Raw genomic sequence first — 19741 nt, 5'->3', positions numbered from 1 at the left:
AAGTGATATAAATATGACTTACATCATCATTGTGACACTAAATAAACATAAATAACAGGGTTTAAGCTCAGAGCTAGAAAGTAGCCTCTTTGGAAAGTTACAGCTACAAGGAGTATGTGTCTCTCTACCTGACACAATCAATAGCCCAGTGTTTTCTTTAAAAGAAAAACAGACCATAAAGTAGGTATGTGAGCTTTAGAGTTCCCAAATACCAGTTATGCTCTGGTAGATGCTTTTAACAGACAACTTTACCACCCTAAAAGCTCTGCTAGTCTAGGTTCATATTAAAGACAGAGCTGTAAGCAAAGCAGGTGTGTATTCACTAGCAGCATCTAGACCAGCACTTTGGAAGGGGAACAGATTTCAAGCTGAAAATGTGCTTTGCTGTGTAGCAAAAGCTACACTGTGGATTAGTTTCTTTTCAATAAAAAGTCACATGTTTTGGGATGGATCCTGCAGCTTTAATAATATCAATGAGCAGTAAAAGGAGCATTGAACCCAACTCCTTCCCATGGGCATCCCCTCGATTATAATCTCCCCTTTGCTGTCATAGTCCCCTCTTGCCTTACCTCTGTCCTGCATCCTTCGCAGACAAAAAACAAGGCACTTCCTCCAGCCTGGCATCCCAGACCTAGAGACAAAGAAATACAAGTCTGTAGTATTTCAAAGGAGTTTGCAGACGTGCAGCTGGAATACAAAACCCAGCTTCTTTATAGGGCTACACCTTGACAAAGAGGCAAGTCCATCCGTGCTTGCAAAGACAGGAAAACGGCTGCATGCAAAAGCCTGACTCTGAACCATGCAGGCTGCCTTTTGCTGCAGGCATGGAGCAACTTCACATGTCCACAGCGGAAGAAGCAGATGGTGAAAGAAGGGTGGACAGATGAATGGGTAAATTACAAGGAGCTGAGCAATTCCTTAAAGGGCATGTTTGTCTTTTACGCCAACCACACGGAAACCACAGACAACACATGTAGTCCAATGAATTAGAATTCCTGTTCAGAGGATGAAAATACCCACAGCCACCCACCAACAAAATTGATAAGCCAATTTCCTTTGGAAATTTCCTTTTTACATCTCCAGTGTAGAAAATATATCTATTGGCATCTCTTAGTACAGGAAAACAGTGAAAAACCTATTCTTCTTTTGAACTCCTGCTCATTTTTTTTTTCTTATGTCCATCAGACTTAAGAACATGCACACATTCCCCAAAGGAGGAAGGGTCACTTATGCCCATTTGCAGCAAAGCTTGGTAAAATGCATACTGAAAAATCATGGCTATCAATAGTAGTCTTCAAAGCTAATTCTGGTTGCAGTAACTATGTCACTCCTACAGATTGTGTTGCAAGATGACATTAAGCCTATTTCTGATTGAAGCTGTTGGATGCTCTTAGGAAATTCCTACTTTCAAGCTGTATTTGAGAGGAATTACAATTTCTGTACAACTAGCATGTAACAGCATTCTCTCTCTCATAATATACATGAAGAGAGAAGAGAGGACAATACTGTAGACACAAGACATGATTTAAAGTGCATTATAAAACTGAATATAAAATACAGGTTCCCATAAAACAGGACAAGGCTCCTTTAGATCTCCATTCAATTTACCATTAAGCCATCATCAGATTTTTTTTTTTTTTTTTTTTTTTTTTTACTAACTTTTAGTTTGCAAGCAAAACTAAGAACAAAAGCAATCTGGCATTGCAGCTTGTGACCCAACAGGCAAAAAACCAGAGCAATACATGTGCCAGTTAAACACTTCCTGTGTACCTCTTCTGGTTTTGAATTTCTGCCTAGGATCATGCAAAAGAGCTCAAACATTTGTCAAATGTGATAAATGGATTTACACATTTGGGATTTTTTCTCCTAGTCTGCACACCTGCCAATTACCTACTCAAGTGATTGTAACTTTTGGTCTTCCTGAAAAAAATTCAGTGTCCATCTAGACTTTGTACCAAAGGGCTTTTGGTTTCTTCTTTTGCTTGTTTGTTTTGCTGCAGCAACTGCACATTTCTGAGAATATAATATAAAAATGCAAAAGTCTAGACTCTGCTTCAGGACCCCTTAGGAAAATATAGAGAAGTAAAAAAAGATACGCTGGGACTTGAGTTTTGGAAGAGATGTAATCTTTTCTAGGAAGGAGAGAAACACTTCTGGACTCTGATGCTGGAAGAATTAGTTTGCAAACAGTTTTGCTTGTTCCACAGTAATTTTCTGTTCCACAGTAATTTCGCATACACTAAGACACACAAATTCCACAAATATTGCAGCTAACCAAGATTATGCATACTATGGAAAGCAAAAAAAATCTTGCTCTGTTTTAAAACTACTTTTGTTGACATAACACAAATTCTTTCATACGATAACTTCTGAGAGGAAGAGACTGAAAAAAATAATTTAAAAGAAAACCAGAAGGAAAAAAAAAGTGTATGAGGACACAGTGCCCTAGCACTAGGGCTTATCTCACAATATGTCCAGCTGTTATTTATTCACGGTTTTATTTAATCTTAAAGCCAAGATGTAGAAATAAGATAGAATATCAAGGCCTTAGGGTAGGATGAAACCTTAGTGTCTGAGATAAGAGAATCAGTCTCTGAAGAATAAAACCTCCAAACATCAATATCATTTGGTCTGAGGCTCCTGCAAGTTTTGGAAGGGAGGTGTAGGAGAAATCCACATCAAAGCTTTGCAACTGATTCCAAGTTTGAGCAGCATCTCTCACCAATTTTACAAGACAGTGAAACACCACTGTTTTATAAAAAAATCCCCTTAGAACAATCCACTGTGATCCCCAATCTTCCTCAAAAATAATAAATAAGTTTTTTGTGTTGATGCAGCTTTGTGGAAACAAACACAATTAGACCTCATGCTAAAATGTACAGAACACTAATTGGAAGTGCTGAATCAATTCTTCCCCAGGAATTCAGGGCTATCAGCAGTCTGAGATCTGATGTGGTAGCTTATACAGCTTTCACAAATTCCTGATAAAAAATAAGCACAGCACAGCCACACTGAGCTTCTACGGTACACTGAAACAGACTCCTCCCCTTCCCCATCTCATTTCTTTACGTTAAGCTGATTTCACTTCACAATTTGAGGTGTTCTTATTCCTCCCTCACTGGCATTTTATGAATTCCTGTGGGCTGGATTAAAAACATGCACAGAATAGCCCTTCACAGGTTAGAGTCAGCATGGAGCCTCTCAGAGGGAACCAAATGTGTGAAAGCTTGTCAATTCTTAGGCTGTAAGTCCAAGACCACTGAACCAAGACACGGCCTCCCAAAGCCATCTGTCTGGGTGTGCTGTCAGTGCCAAATCCCAAGCCCAGGGGAGGCTGGCAGCAGAGCAATCCCACGGCTCTGGCAGCAGCAGTGCTCCCCTCTGCCCTGGCCCGTGTTTTTCCCTGCCTGCTGATGCTACATGAGAGACAACATGAGCTGAGGGTTATCTCATCACACACATCCCTTGGCTCTATACAGCCCCAGCCCCTGACTCATTCTCAATCCAGGCACACCTGGCCAGACCTCTGCCACCCACAGAACAATCCACTGCTTCTTGCAAGAACACAGGTTCCAGCTCTGCAATCCTCACAGCAGCACGAACCAGCTTAGAATTTCTAGGATTAATTCCTTTTTCCACATACCGTCATATAACTCAGTTGCACAGATTTTCCTTACAAACTTGGTGATGAATCTCACCCTCAACCAGAAAGGATCGTTTTAAGAACCATCACTGGCCTGGGTTTGGGCTGTTTTTCCTTCTCAGTGTTGTTGCCAGGTGAGGTTTGAACAGGCAACAATAAATGATTTGCTGAAGTGTGACTTAATTAGAACAGCACAGATGTTTTCATTAATTTGTCCTATTTTTCAGTAACGCACGTTTCTCTTCTTCCATTGCAAATTAAAATACTTTATCGCTCTAATATGACCTGCACTTCTCTTTATCTGATGTCTCTCCCCAATTCCCCTTTCAAACAGCCAAAAGCAAGACAGCTTCACTAGGGCCAGAAATTTCTCTTTCTCAATTGCACACTTCACACTCCCTGGAATACAGGTGCAGCTTTCTTAGCAACTGGTTATCTCTGTCAGCTTTGCAATTCTGTGTCCATAAACTGTTAAACACCACTGACCCAGCTTGCCAAACACAAGAGCAATACATTTCAAAACTCAGAACAACTGTATCTGGCGCTTCTATCAGCTGTCACACTGCCAAGTAACAACATCAGAGCACCTCATACTTTTTCCACTTTATTAAAGACAAGTGAAAGGCAGCTTCTTCTTGCAACCACAGATAACTATGATCTTCAGTATTTCAATTAAAACCTATCAGATAGTCCTTTTTCTTCATGGGGATGAAAAATTATATAAAGACTTACCCAGTAAAATTAAAACTCTGAATCTCACTCCCCAAGAGCACCTGCATTCCTCTCTGAGGTTTTAGAGCTGGATCCATCACATGTAAGTTTGTACTTGGCTGCTATGTTCAGGTCTCATCTCTGTAGCACTCACTTATCAACTAAGGCAGAAAAGAGAGGTTTAGTTTGGGTTGGTGTGTTTGGGTTTAGTTTTTTCCTGGTTGTGTTTGGGGGGTTTCTGGTGTGGTTTGTTTTTGTGGGTTTTGGGGCTTTTTTTCTCTTGATGATACCAAAGTCCTCAAGTTTTGAGGCTCTCAAGGTTTTGATAGGGGGTTAAGTCACACTTTGCTCTTTTTTTTAGGTGTTAACCAGTAGCTATAGCTGGATGGTTATGATTAAACAATTGCATTGTGAGCATCATGTGTTTGGCTAATCTGCTGTTTCAAGAAAAAGAGAAAACTATCTCCAAATGAAGTCAGAACTGAGCAGTACCTGGGGAAAGGTGATTCTTGCAGTAGGAAATTGCAACAACTCATTGACCACCGACTCAAAATGGGCCCCGGACTCAAATGGAGGGAAGAACTGAGGGTTATCTCATCTAATTAGCAGGAGAAGCAAGAGATAGAACTAGCAAATAGGGGAGTTGAGTAATCTGTAACCAACAAATGTTGATGCCTTTATTAAGTTGTATAAATAGTATGAAGTTTGGATGATCAGTGAATTAACCTTTATGGGTCACCACCCAGCCCCTCAGTTTGCACAAACGAGAATAAAAGACAGGAATACGTGGCCTCAGCACCTGACATAGCACTGGAACCAGGTAACGAGCCCACATTCGGGTCAACACTGATGGCAAGTTTGAAGCATGTACTCCACCTAGCCCCACTCTGGGCCAGCTGCAATCATGCCAATTCCTGGCCACAGCGGCCTCCCCAGCCCAGGGCACCGCCAGCTCTGTCACAGCAGCAGCTCCGGCCCCGCGCCTGCACTACATTTCCAGTGGGACGCCTGGGGGATTTGTCCGGCACCTGCCGAAACGCTCATTTTCACACACACTGAGCACAGGGGTTACCCGCAGGCAGGAAAGCCCCGGCCGGGAGCGCTCCATCCCCGCTAAACCACACCAGGCCGAGCCCCCAGCACCTCCCCTGACCTCGCCAACATGGCGACAGCGCCCGCCCGCCCTCAGCAGCACTGTCGCGATAGCGCCGCGCTTCCGCCGCGCTTTACGGCAAGGCCGCCCGGCGGGGAAGGAGGCGGTGGCGGGGCCGGTCCCGCCATGGACCGGAGGAAGAAGCCGCTGGACGTGGCCGCGTCCTCGGTGAGTGACTGAGCGGGGAGAGACAAAATGAAGCCCTCCGCCTGCCCAGGAGGCTTGTAGGGCTGTGAGGTGTGCTCGGCCGCGGAGCTCCCGCGGGCGGAGTGGGCCTGGCTGGCGCAGGCCGTGAGGCTCGACCCGGGGATGAGCCGGTGCCACCGCTTCCAGGGAAAACAGCGCACTGGGGAGTGCCGGTGTTCTGTGTCCTCGCCTTAGCCCCACTGCGACGTGCAGTCATTGCGGCAAATGCTGGGTTAAAGGGCTGTGGTGACGCCGTGTGTCGCCTATTGGGTCTGTGACAGTGTCGGGGCTGGGATTTTGTCCTCTCACCTTCCCGACCAGGCACAGGCCCTGCGCTCCAAACCCGAGTCTGCCGGACCTGGATTTGCTCGCATTCCTGATGTAATGATAAAATTAGGCCATAACAGGGAAAAGAGTTTTTCCTAAGGAGCAGGACGTCTGTGCTGTGGCAGATTAACTTCCCACCCTTAGGGGTGGTGAGGTGCTGCCCCTCGCTGCTCTCCAGGACGCTCACGAGAGATGCTGCCAAACACTTCAGATGAGGAGTTACATAAATAGTTAATGTACGTTAACTGTGAAATATTTTACATTGAATCTTTGGATGATCACCTCTAAGCAGAAGAGAGAATGGGTGATTTTTACAGCACTGCACTTCATTGTCCCAGGGACTTAAAAAGCAAATGCTTTAGTGCGTGCAACAAATATTAGTACCAAAGTCTTCCCCTTTTCTGATTTAATGTAAATGTCTGTGTTTTGTCGTCTGTAGGACTTGCAAGAAAAGTAGCACAATATCCTCTTCCAGACTAGTTTTGTAATTCCAAGATATAACACCCCTGCCGACGATGTTTCTTAATAAAAGCTGAGATGGACCTTGGCCACAGGTGGCAATGCTACTCATATATTTATTTGAAAAGAAGAAGAAAGAAAATCTAAAACTGTTAAACATTACATAAAGCAGTGGGGAAAATGTGTATTTTATGATGGCCAACTTTTATGAATTGTTTCCTGAGACAGGAATTTATTAATTATTGAATGGTTAAAAGTTCCCTTTTCATATTTAGTAGTGTTTTTCATTACTTTTTCTCTATTTGTTTGGCATTAGGAGGCTGGTAAAACCTAGACAGACCTATGCCTCTCTTATTCTCATTATGTAACAAAGGATCAAGGATATCTTTGGGGACTAAAGTTATAATCATAATTAGCATTCTGTGGTTTTTTTTATTTTGTTTGCTGTAAAAGGTGATCTTGCTGATCAAATCAGTGCTTCAACGTTCCACATAAAAATGCAATCGAGTGCTCCTACAACTGGAAATAACAGATTGTTTTCCTAGAGATACAGTTATTTATTGCAGTAAGTGATGTCTCTGCATGTGTATTTATGTATTGTTCTTTATTTATTGTTTTGCTGGTGATGTAGCTGGTAGATCTCAAAGCCGAACTCTTCCGAAAGCAAGAGGAATTCAAAAAAGAAAAGCTACTGAAAGATGCTGGTGTCTTTGGAAAGCCCAGAACCTCTAATAAGGTAAAAATAATCTTCCATTGTTGTTTTTGTCATTCTTTCTCCTGGAAGTAAGGAAGTTAATATTCAGATCTAAATAATAGTAAATACTCAGAGCTGTGTTTCTAGTCAAGTATAAAATGTACATGATGAAAACGTTCTTTAAAGTTCATTTCCAGGTGAGATTCCTGTGCACAGCAGAAAGCTTAGTCTTGTGCTTATGCCCATCTAAATCCCCACTTAGTCTTCATTTCCCAAGGATCCACACCCTTTAATTATAAGAAAAGATGTTTCCTTTTTTTTTATTAGAGGATTTTCTCTGATGCTGCAGGATGGAGGATGAGAGATTCTTCTAGATTCACTGAATTTCTTTGTTAAATGCTGTGCTCTTTGTGGTGTACAATAATGAATACACAATTATCTCTCTTGTTTTGCTCTATACTGCACTTTGGGTTTTGTTCATTCTGTAGCTTTCTAGAAGCAGAATGTGCTGTTCCTGCCATGTTTGAAGCACATGCAGCATTTACAGTGTTACACTGCAAATAGGTCAACTGATTAAAATTTTTATCTAAAACGGGGCAATAGAGAATATAAACAATTTCTAGCTTTGTTAGTATGTATTTAATTAGCAAGATAGTATGATTCTTTTAATCCTCACATTTTTGCCAGAGTAGATTTTATCTGATCTCTGAGTGCCTTTGGGTTTTTTAGCTTCTCAACCTGCCATTAAGTATGATACCATCTTGCAGCCTGTGTTAATTCAGGACATATCTGCTGAATCCTACAGCACAATAATGTGTAAGATGTTATTTGCAAAGTCTTCCATGATTAATGTGCATTGTTTGCATTATAGAGTTGAAATTTTTTTTTTATTGTTATCAATTCAATATTTTCATCTATTTTGTTTATTGTTACAAAATTGTCCTTTTTAGAAACCAAGTATCTGGACCAAACAGAACACAGGAGTTGTAAATCGAGCTGCAAAAGATGTTGAGCAGAAGGCAGAAGAACAAGATATATTGGATAAATCAAGGTAGCTCTTCACAGAAAGAAGTTTTTGGACTAGCAGTTCTTATTAGACCAGCCAGTAATTCCAGCATCATCCATACTCTTTACCAGTAGTGTACAAACTGCATCCCAGCAGTCTTATGCTCTCATGCCCTCACATTATCACAGCTATCTAAATGTGTCATGTTACAGATTTTTTTCCTAAAAGTCATCTTTTCAATTACCAGCCAGTGAAGCAACATGTTAGAATTCTATAGCAAAGTGTTTCTTGGGCTTGACAGAAAATGGCTCACTTTTTTCAAGAATTACTTCATTCTCTAAATGGGTTGGTTGTACAAAAATATGTATGTTGAAAATGCCATTTATAAACTATTTGCTGTGCTTCTGTAAGCAGTTCCTTGCTCTTTGAAATTCCAGAAATTAGCTAAGGTTTTCTTTTCAGTTTCTAAGATGAAGTGTAACTTTGTGTTATTTCATTTTTTTTTTCTTGGGAAACTGTCTTTCAGTGTCTGCAAATAATGGTTTAACTTCTAGTATTTATCTGAAAGACCACAGGGCTTAGATAAAGGTGAAATTCTTGTAACATCATGTTTCTGCCTACTTGGCAAATTACTTCTAAGATTAAATTTGTAACTTAACAAAAATTATTTTCAGTACAAATTCTGGAACTGGAAAAGATTGTATCTTCAGAAATGCTAGTAGAGATTCAAAACAGAAGCCAGGCATAAGTCATCTTCTAATGAACACCTCAAGTGCTCCCAGGATTTTCCTGTTTCATTTATCTAAGGCTAAATAGGTCACTTTAAACTCTGCTTGGAATTGGCAGGATTGCAAGGTTTTTGGTTTTCTTTTTCAGGAAGAAGCTTGAAGAGAAGGCAAAGCTGTATGAGAAAATGACAAAAGGAGACTTCCCAGGTGAACAATACTATTCCAAAAGGAGTATTTATATATATATAAATTCTTGGAATTATTGTTATACAAAGTGATTGACATGGTTTAGTCCACTTTGAGAAGGAGAAAAAATACATTATCTGGAGAAAATGAAATTACTTTGGAAGGACAGCCTGACCAAGTAAAGCACTAGGGGCTTGTTTCACTCTTTCATTAAGTGGGTGGACTATATTCTGTTTTTTCAGTACAGTATCTTGGGAAAACAAACAAAGAATTGTTCTCTGTTGTGCAGTCTTTGGATTGCATTGCTGATGCTCTGTCCGCATTCTAATTGTTGGGCCTTTATGAGAAGAGGATCAGGAGAGGAGTGTGGCTGGTCCATATGTGAATGCCAGTCGTGCATCTCATAGGGTTAGAGAATGCTAATCTGTTTCCTTCTTCTCTCACACATTCAGTCCCTCAAAAAGTGATTATTAAAACAGAATACAAATCTCCTTGTTTTCTTTATCAGTGTCCATCTTCATCCCTGTGACCCCAGCACTTTCCTCTACTTTTCTAAAATGTATCCTCGTGACTGCTTGGCTCCTGCCAACCTAAGGCATGTTAAGCATCAAAACAGTATTTGAGCGGTTACATGAGAAATCCTTTGCCTATGAAACAGTTAACAAGCAGAGAATGTTTTGCTGCAAAGAATGCAGCCTTTTCTGTACTGCACACAATGCCCTGAAACTTCAATTCAGAAATAGAAGTTATCACTGTGGAGCCAGTTGATAGCTCTGGGCTTTGTTTGGCACTGAATGAGATTTAAGTACTCCCCAATAGTGTGGTCAAGGGCATCGCTGGCAGCTGAGAAGGTGATTGTAGCTATTTGGTATTGATTTTGTGCTCAGTTCTGCTCTTTTCATGGCTGTTCTCTAAGAATCGATTTTCTGCCTTAGATGAAGAAACTGAGGATTTGTACCTGGTGGATTTCACTCAGAAGATCATAGACAAACAGCACGAAGTACAGGAGCTGCATCAGAGCGAAGCTGCCGGAAAGACTTCAGAAAGAGACACAGATGAGGAGGAAATTCAGCCTGAAGCAGACATTCCACCACCAGAGGACCCGGATGAGGAATGGTTGGTGCTACTGATTGGGCTCATATGTCCTTGGCCACTCTTATTCTTAAAGTTGCATGAGAAAATACTTCTCTTTTCCAAAGTCTGTGAAGTGGCACCTTTGTTTTTCTTTTTTTGTTTAATATTGCACATTGACAAGGAGGGGTTAACAGTCTTTAATTTCTCCTATAAAGACACTCCTCCATGTCTCTTTCATTTCCACACAGGTAACATTGCAATTGAATCTTCATCGGGGACCTTGAGAAATTGCAGTGAGGGCAATTTACTATAGGGGGACAACATAATCTCCTCTCTTACATTCTTGCATAGTTTATGCAAGTACTCAACACAGCATTGGTACCATTTCATGTTTTGTTGTGCTGAATTGGAATGTATTTTAGCAAAACTTGAGGATTTTATGATATTCATCTTCCCTTTAATTGTGAGTGACTTAAAACTGAGCATTCATTTCACTGTACAGCCTTCTCTTGAAGGAGAGAAACTCTAGTTGGAATAAGAGCATGATTTTCAGCATTTCTTCCACTTTACTGCAGCACAGCAAATAGTCTCTGACAGTTTTTTGTGTCATTCCAAATAACCACTACTTTTTCATTTGAGACTGGTTTCATATGAAACCAGTCCTGACTAAACATTTTCCTTGTCCATTTGTTTAAAATGCATGTGGAACAAGAGATTTTACTTCTGGTGATTAGTTTAAACCAGCAGTAACCAATACAAAACAACACCCCCAATCTTCAAATACTAAACTGTAGATATCCTTAGAAACTATGTAAAAGACTTACTAAAAGCACAGATCTTTAAAAGTTTGGGGGTTGGGAGCTAGATTGCCAGTCATACTTTTTCAGATGTAATATTCTTCAGAATGGGATAATAGAGGCAGCTTGATGCTAAAGAACTTTCTACATTACAGGACAATAAGTGTAGCTCTTAACAGCTTGTCAACAAAAGTAAATCAGGTGCTTAGTACTATAAAGTATTGAATAAGAAGCACAGTAGCTTCAGAGGAACATTTTGCTTGTGTTTTAGTGAGCCTTTGTTATGCCAGTTGAATGTACTCTATCAATCTGTTCTGAATGGCCTTTAGACCGATAATTGAAATGTATTGTAGCGATTTCATATCCACAAGAAGTCAATGCTGCATCATTATCCTCACCATGGGAAGCAAGCAGTAGGCTGAGTTCTATTTTGTTGTGAAAACTACGTGACATTGTTACTTTTGAACACTTTTACACCATTTTATTGCTCAGGCAAACAGGGGTCTCAAAAGGAGATTGAATAAATGTCTGGTAGAACTGTCATATGCCCATTCAGAACTGTCCTCTTAAACTGGGAATGTGTTAAGTGAAAAGCAGGAGCAACTGTCACACACAGATAGACTGAGAGATGACAAATACTCTTTGGAAAGGGTCACTGCTTCTGTCTTCTGGGTAAGACTTCTATCAATCTGCAAATTGAAGTTTTGCATCACGTTTCTTTTTCCTTCATTACAGGGTTGATTATGTTGATTTCTTGGGCCGATCTAGACGCTGTATGAAGAAGGATTTACCAAGTCTACTTAAAATCGATCAGGAACTTCAAGGGAAAAGGTGTGGTTTCTCTGATGGAGCTGCATGTTCCTCTCAGTATTTAACGTTTTTGTTTTTATTTTTTTAACAAGAAGAGAGGCTGTGCTTCGTCACCCCATTCTCAATCCAGAGTTGATGTTACTGCTTTCTCTAGATTTGCGTAATTTGCAGAAAAAGGTTTTATTAATTTGATGTAGCAATCTCAGATATTTATTGCATCTTTAAAAACTGAGGTCCTTGTATTTCATTATACCTTCCATGAAATGCCAGGAAAGTGATTCCTGGTTCTGTTTAGCATGGAAACTGATGTCTTTTAGCAGTTCCAAATTCTTTATGACATTCAAAGGGAATTTGTTAGCCATCCATTTTTTTGGTTTTGTTCTTCTGTTAAGCAGCTGTTTAACAGCTCTTCTGGTTAATATTTGGGTATTAATATTTTGCATGGATCTCTTGGGGAAATGCTTAGCTTTTTGTTACTTCAAATACCTTTCATTTCTTACATTAAATCTGAAATGTTCCTGTATCTGATTGCTAGAATCCCCACAGATGCAAATAGCTGATTATTTCATCTTCCATTCTGTGATTTGATAATTATTTCATAAAGCTTCTGAGAAAGGATATGATTTTGTCTTTTAATAACATGTTCTACCAGTACCTTGTTTTAGAGGCAGCTTTGTATTTCTATGGTGATGATGTTCCATTGTCATCAACATTGTATCACTGAGTAGTGTCTACAATGATCTGTGTTTTGTGGAAACTGCAATAGCGGATCAGAGCAAATCATACTTGCACTGTTTGGTACTGACAAACCAGTGAATTCTGCTCTGTAATCTTTTTTTTTTTTTTTTTTTTTTTTTTTTTTTTTTTAATTAGACAAGAACCTGATGGGAATACTCTGTTATCTGAAGACATGAGAAGAGAACTTCAGAGGCAGCAGTGGGAAAAGGAAGAAGAAGAAGCCCTCAGAAAACCCATGGGACCCATACATTATGAGGACATTCGAGAAAATGGTACACTGCCATACTTTATATCACTTACCTCTGTATCACCAAAGAGATCAGTTGTAGAGGGAGTAAGGGAAAGTTACTTCCTGTGCTTGTATGGCAAAGTGTAGGTGTGTAATAACTGCTGAAAGTTACCAGTTCGTAAGTCTAGGTTTATTTTTTCTTCAAATTGTATTTTTCTCAAATGTTTCTCTACCTCCACCTGTGTTCTCCTTCAGGAAGCCTCACTTTATTTATCATCTAAAGCAAGCCTTTTTTAGCCTTCTAAAACTAATGCAGTGTTGGGAATAATTCCATGCCTGAAAGCAGGGTGCCTGGAGGCTGTAGTTACTGCCATTTATAAACTGAATCTAACATAAACCCATTGTTTTTCTCCTTTTCAGAGGCCAGGCAGCTCGGTGTTGGTTACTTTGCCTTTTCTCGGGACCAAGAACTCAGGCATAAACAACGGGCAACCCTGGATATGCTGAGGGAGCAGGTATGAGAGTGAAGAGCAGACTGGGCTGCGAGGTGGAGTGGTTTCAGTGGTTACTGTCTTTGATTTGTTGTGTAAGTGCTGTATTAGGTGATGCCTGCAGCTGCCTCCAAAGAAGCCAAAGAAATTGGGCGTCTTTTTTCCTGTTGAAACCTAGTACTTGAGTAGGGTTGCTTTTAGTTGTTTTGCGAAGGAAGATAGGTTCTTGTTTATAATAACAAAGGAAGATTAATTCATGTTTTTCTTTGCTGTTAAGACACTTGATCAGAGAAATAAACGTGAACAGCTGAAGGAGAAGAGGAAGGCAGCTCTAGATGCAAGGCTGTCCAAACTTCGAGCAAGGAAGATTAAAAAGTTAAGGGAAGCTGGATTAGAGGAAGAGGCAGAAAAACTGGAGAATGGAGGTATAATCTATTGCCTTCTTAAGTTAAATACTTGCTATTTCACCTTGTTCTCGATCTATGGACAGACAGATTTTAATTTATATTTGTTTAGACATCCAATATATGGTATTGTGTGTTCTATATATACAATTAACATAACTGTTAGGATAATGAGAGTTGGTGTAATTGTGTGTAGATATGAAATCATGCCAGAAATATAATATAATATAATGTAATGTAATGTAACATAATGTAATGATGCAGGTAGAAATATAGTATGTAGATTGTAGCCTTTTTTTGATTCGCACCTGACAGCAGTAATTACATGGGTTAATTATGCAGGTTGAGGTTAGAGCTGCTGACATTGTACTGGCTTTTTCTTCTATGAAAATGAGGTAGAATAAGTAGTAACAAGTCAATTTTGATATCATACAATATACACTGTGACAGTTTTAGTCCAGTGTGTGAACTAGAGATACAGCTGACTCTAGGACTTAGGATAATGAATTTAAATTCTAATCCTGTCTCTGTGCTGCCTTCCTCACAACACTGATAGTCAACTTGTACTGTCTGTCTCCCACTGGAAAATGTAGCTAATGTGTCAGAATTCCATGCAAGTGATTAACTGTGAAGTGTTCTGGAAATGAAGAACAGCATTGTGCCACTGCTCGCTGTTATGGTTGTTCAGAAGAATAAGAATGCAAATTGTTTTCTCCAGTAGATGAAATAGAGACACTGTTATTATTGGAGATAACATGGAAATAATTGTTCTTGTTTTTACCTGTGAGGGTCATACAGATTTTGTTCTGTAACTGACAATTTCTACTATCTCTTCCTGTAACACAGAGGTGAAAGGTGCTGCTGAGGAACCAGAACCTCCAAGAGTGACTGCAGCAAGTAGGAAGGTAGAGGTTATCATCCAGGAGAGGAGAGATACAAAGCCTGGAGTGCCTTATGTCCGAGAGTGGGATAAAGGCAAAGGTAAGGAAATGCAGATTCAGGAACATTGTTGGGAAAGAGCAAGTACTCTGCACTTTCATTTCTATTTTGTGACCAAAATATGGTAAGATAGAAGTGCTGAAATCCTTTCTGCTTTGGTACTGATGACTCCAGTGTCCAGGGCAGTGACTGACAAGGATGCGTTAATATCAGTAGCTGCTATAATGTCCCCAAAATTTTTCTTCTGTGTGAATTACTGCATTTCTGGATGATCTTGACAGGTTGACAGAATGACAAATTCTGTAGTTCATAAGATGTACAGTGTGATCTTTTCTTGATACATTCCTGTGGTTTTGTGGTACCTGATAGCAGGATGTATCACACAAACAGGTACAGTGTTGCAATTGTACATCACAGCGACACAACGCTCCAACTTCAGAAGGCTGAAAAGGTGACTCCTTTATTCTCGGGAAGCATTTCCCTTTTTATACTCTTTTACAAACACCAATTTGATTAGTGACAAGAAGACAAACCTCTTCAATCACATTGGTCAAACCAGAGGGACATCAAGAGAAGTCCCTCTTAGAGAAAGAATGTAAGCATTCTTGCCATTACCAAAACATGTCTCTTGTTTACAGAAAATTCCCTGGGAAAGGAATTTCAGAAATGAAAATATGTCAGGCGCAAACCAGGGCTACAGTATGGTGTGATACTAAAACATGATGCAAGCAGAGACCACTTCAGTGCCTGTGCCTCATTTTGAAGCATCTTCCTTGTCACAAAGTGATGGCTGTCTTGTAGATCCTTCCCATACTTATTAACAGTTTTGCACTATTAGTCTGAGTTCATGCACATTCTTCTAATCTGATGCCTGACTTCTAAGTAAAAGCAAACAAGGAATAGGCAAAGCACATAAATGCTCACCTTCTTTAGTACTATAACAGCACTATTCCTCTTCTATGCAATACTGTATTTCCAGATTCTTATTTTCAATCTTTATGTTCCATTAATGAACATCACTGTGAGAGGAAACTTCATGGTTCCATTAAAACCCCAAACTTTCAGATCCTGTCTCATAAATCTTTATCCTACCTGACACTATATTTTTTCCCTCCTTTGAGGAAGTCTCACTAACACACAGGCAGCACTGCAGCAAATACTACACTCAGAAAGCAGAGGACAGCTTACTCTAAAATGCAGAGTGAACTAACTGTGATTCACCAAGGGAATCTGCACTAGATTATTGTATTTCCATGTAGTATGAGGTGGAAAAGGAACTTCAGGTGGCTTTATACAGTTGCATTTTCTTTGTCAGTTTGTTTTCCCTCCTCACTGACCTTCAGACCTTGAAATCTATGCTAAATCTACCATTTTCCTGTTTCTAACAGAACTGATGTTTGGACAATGGGAAAAGAAACAGGAAGAACTTAGAGATGAGCGAGACCCAGAATTTGCACCACCTTCTGACTACTTTTTGGGACAAAAGAAAGATGGTTATTACCGAAGTCGGAATTTGAACAGTTCTGAAACCTCCTCTGAAAACCTGGAAACGGAGAGATCACAAAACCAGCAGAGGCCATCGGTGCAGGGCAGCGACAGCAGCACTGGAGATGTGTCACCATCGGCACACGCTTCCAACAGCAACGTTCCAGATAAGCCAGCAGAGCCCAGTGGCCGTGACACTCAGGGCGTGTCATCAGCAGAGGAGGACAGCAGTGACGATGAGGACACGCTGCCACCAGCACAGGCTTATGGCTACGGAGCCCGAGGTGTGCCACCAGCACTGCGGGGTTACGGCTACAGCACCCAGGGTGTGCCACCACCCATGCCAGCCTACGGCTATGGCACCCCTGAGGTGCCCTTCCCAGTGCAGGCCTACAGCTATGGAGCACCAGGAATGGTGCCACCAGTGCATGGGTACGGCTACGGCGCTCCCGAGATGCCGTTTGCAATGCAGGCTTATGGCTACGGCACCCAGGATGTGCCACCAGGAATGCAGGCCTGTGGATGCAGCACCCAGGGTGTGCCACCAGGAATGCAGGCCTGTGGATGCAGCACCCAGGGTGTGCCACCAGGAATGCAGGCCTGTGGATGCAGCACCCAGGGTGTGCCACCAGGAATGCAGGCCTGCGGCTGCAGTGCCCAGGAAGTGCCACCAGGAATGCAGGCCTGCGGCTGCAGTGCCCAGGAAGTGCCACCAGGAACACAAGTCTATGACCTCAGCAGCCGAGATGTGCCACCAGGAATAGACACTTGTGGATGCAGCAGCCAAGATATTCCACCAGGAACACACACCTGTGGCTGCAGCACCCAAGAGATGCCACCAGGAACAGACACCTGTGGCAGCAGCACCCAAGAGATGCCACCAGGAACAGACACCTGTGGCAGCAGCACCCAGGATGTGCCACCAGGAGCACAGGCCAGTGGCTGCAGCACTCAGGATGTGGCACCTCCAGTGCAGACCGACAGCAGTGATGCTCCAAATCAGGAACCACTTTACCAAAGTTTAGACGATATGCTCTCTTATTATAGACAAGTGACTTGAGCTGAGCAAAAAGATAAGCAAGAACCATGATCTAAAGAACTGGAATATAATTAATTAGGTGCTTGGCAGAATATTATTTTCCCACAAATGGGAAAAATAAGTTTCTGTAAGTACATCAGAATAAATCTCCTAAACAGCTAAGATGTTTTACATCACAGCTATATTTTGCCCAGTTGTTTTTTTTTTAATTCTTACCTCTTTACTAAAATTTAACTCTTTGACATTTACACCTGAACTTAAGGGTATATTAATTACTTGCTTTCAAGAATAAACCCCTTTAGTTGGTTGCTTCCAGCTGGCTTCTGGTTTGGAGGTACAACTTCAGTGACATCGATAGAAACAGTATGGAAATGGTAGGTCCTCTGCTGCCAAATACAGAATGATTTTGTTCCTACCTAATCTCCTGTCTTTTGGAAGTGCCAAATATTATCTAGTGAACAGTGGTGGTTCTCATGGCTCTGCATTCCTGAGGTCCATATATAGCTCATAATTCTGTGCAGCATTTTAGAGTGGAGACATTGCAGAAATCAATAAATAATGATGGGTGGGCTAAAAATAAACACATCATTGAAGCAGAAGCCTTGACACCTGAAATTACTGTTCTACTGGTTTAGAAAATCCTCTCATAATTCTCCGACTGTGTTTTTCTTGCATACAGAGTTATGAATATGGCTTTATTTAATACTCTTTTTTTTTTCCCAAAACTGTGATACTGGAGTCATTAAATATAAAAGCAGACCAATCTCCACCAAACTTTTATTTCAGAATCTTAGTAAATGAGAATACTTACTTGCCATGTAGAAGATTTTTATTTCTGAAGGTAATTTAGATCACTCCACTTGTATTTTAAAAGCCTCATACAAGGATAAGACCTAGGAAAACAGGTTAGAATGTGCAATTGCACAGATTATTAAATGGCAGAGATAAAGTCAAAATAGTGAACATTTAAATGCAACAGTTAACTGTTGGCCAAAGAGACAAAGATGATGTGCTCCTCTTAGGTGCTTCAGTTAGATCTCAGGCTGCTCTGCAAGCCTGGTGAACAGCAAGATTTTCAGTGTGACTGAAGAAAGTGCAGAAGAACATAATCTGTCCTCAAATTCTAATTTAGCCTCAGCTCCTACATCACTGGCTTTTGCACTGGAATTTGTGGAGCAGGACCAGTACATTACAATTATATGTTAATTTAACCTCAGAATACTAGTCTGAAGTAAGATAATACCACTGTCCCAATTTTGAAGAAAACAAGAATGGAAGATGTCTTAGAGGTCACACCCAGTTTTCCAGGCTGGCTGATTTACACTAGAGAAGTTTCCTCTTCTGAGACCTCATAGAATCAGTATCTGGAAGCCATTCAGAGCAGGGTATAATCTCCTTGGAGCTGAACTAACTGTAAAGAGTGGGCAAGGTCTTTTCAAACAGTAGAGCTTGACTTGAATTGATTATGGCAATTGCATCCTTCAATGGACTTCCCTACAAAGAGTATTTGTGTCTATTTTGCTGCTATTTTAATTGACATCCATTTCCAACTGCCTTTTGGACTTTTTTTTCCTGTGACCTTCATACTGTGATAATATTATGTATGACTATGATTTAGGAGTTGTATTGTCTTTGCATTATTGCAGCTCAAGCTTAATGTTAAACTAAGGCATGAAATGCCATTTATTACGTAGTGTTATGTAAAAAGATTCAATCAAAGTGTTCCTTTGTTTAGCTTCATTTCCACAGCCTAATATTAAACAGGACTCTTGGCCAGGAGGAAGCTTCAGTGCCTACATTGAAGTTGAGCCTGTTGAGAACAGTTCTCCCACTGCAGTGATCTGTCACACTGCCATTTGGTCTCCTTCCCACAGGAGAAGCTTTTTTGCTGAAATGCTTTTTGCATATTGTCTCATGCTGTGGAGCACACATCTCTGTTCACTGTCCTCCCCTCAGACCACCTCAAGTTAACTTGGCAACCTCATTCATTTCATTCAGTAATTCCTGGGGCAAACAATTCCTTATTGATACACTGCCAAAGTTTTATTTCTCTCATTTTAGAGCGTGTTGTGTCCCTGTCCCTCTTCCTCCTCATTTAAACCGCCCCCCTGGTTGCCCACTGTGACACAACAGTGGAAATGGGGGGCAGTGTGGGTAGGGATCAGTGTGTGACTGATGAAAGTGAAGGAAAGCCAGCTTGTGCTCTCACTGAACCTGCAGGACTGTAAGCACACTCTGTGTGACATGGGTTGGAGCTCTGCCCCAAGAGGTACCAGTGGTGGCTTGTGTTGCCTTCAGTGTTCTGCACAGAGGCAGGGGCAGTCCCTGCTCTATATCTAAAGCAGCTTTGTTCTACATTCTCGTGTGAATAGTTTTCTGTTACCAAAGGTACCTTTATCCAAAATGCAAGAATGATGCAAGCTGGAATTTCGGCCTTCACATGCTCTATCTGGCTGACAGGACTCAATCCGATGTCCAGAAAACTACTTTTAGAGAAGACAATTTGCTCAGTATCACCAAGGGCCTCTTTATCCCCTTTTGGAGGGCAGCGGGGATTTGATCTTGCTATGAACCATTAGCACGTGAGATGAGGCTGATGCACGGGTAAAATCCAGGTGGCTGTAGGTGTGTCAGCTCAGGGG

The 19741-nt window shown here is 41.0% G+C and overlaps 1 protein-coding gene across 2 annotated transcripts; it reads left to right on the top strand.

The window, feature by feature from the left end:
• The first annotated feature begins 5596 nt into the window (after positions 1-5596).
• CCDC174 (coiled-coil domain containing 174) lies at positions 5597-17862 on the top strand. Of its 2 annotated transcripts, XM_066326627.1 has the most exons (11): positions 5602-5675; positions 7111-7215; positions 8124-8224; positions 9056-9114; positions 10029-10209; positions 11700-11795; positions 12648-12784; positions 13162-13256; positions 13510-13657; positions 14483-14617; positions 15964-17862. In XM_066326627.1, exons 1-11 carry the CDS (start codon positions 5634-5636, stop codon positions 17118-17120), a joined length of 2256 nt encoding a protein of 751 aa, XP_066182724.1. In that variant the 5' UTR covers positions 5602-5633; the 3' UTR covers positions 17121-17862. The 2 variants fall into 2 exon arrangements, with proteins under 2 accessions (XP_066182725.1, XP_066182724.1); XM_066326628.1 differs by lacking the exon at positions 8124-8224 and having other exon boundaries at positions 5597-5675.
• Positions 17863-19741: the final 1879 nt, after the last annotated feature.

Source organism: Sylvia atricapilla, chromosome 11 (genome assembly GCF_009819655.1).
Source record: "Sylvia atricapilla isolate bSylAtr1 chromosome 11, bSylAtr1.pri, whole genome shotgun sequence".
NCBI lineage: Eukaryota > Metazoa > Chordata > Aves > Passeriformes > Sylviidae > Sylvia > Sylvia atricapilla.
Note: the sequence above shows the minus strand (reverse complement) of the source record. Positions and strands in the feature narration are given on the sequence as shown.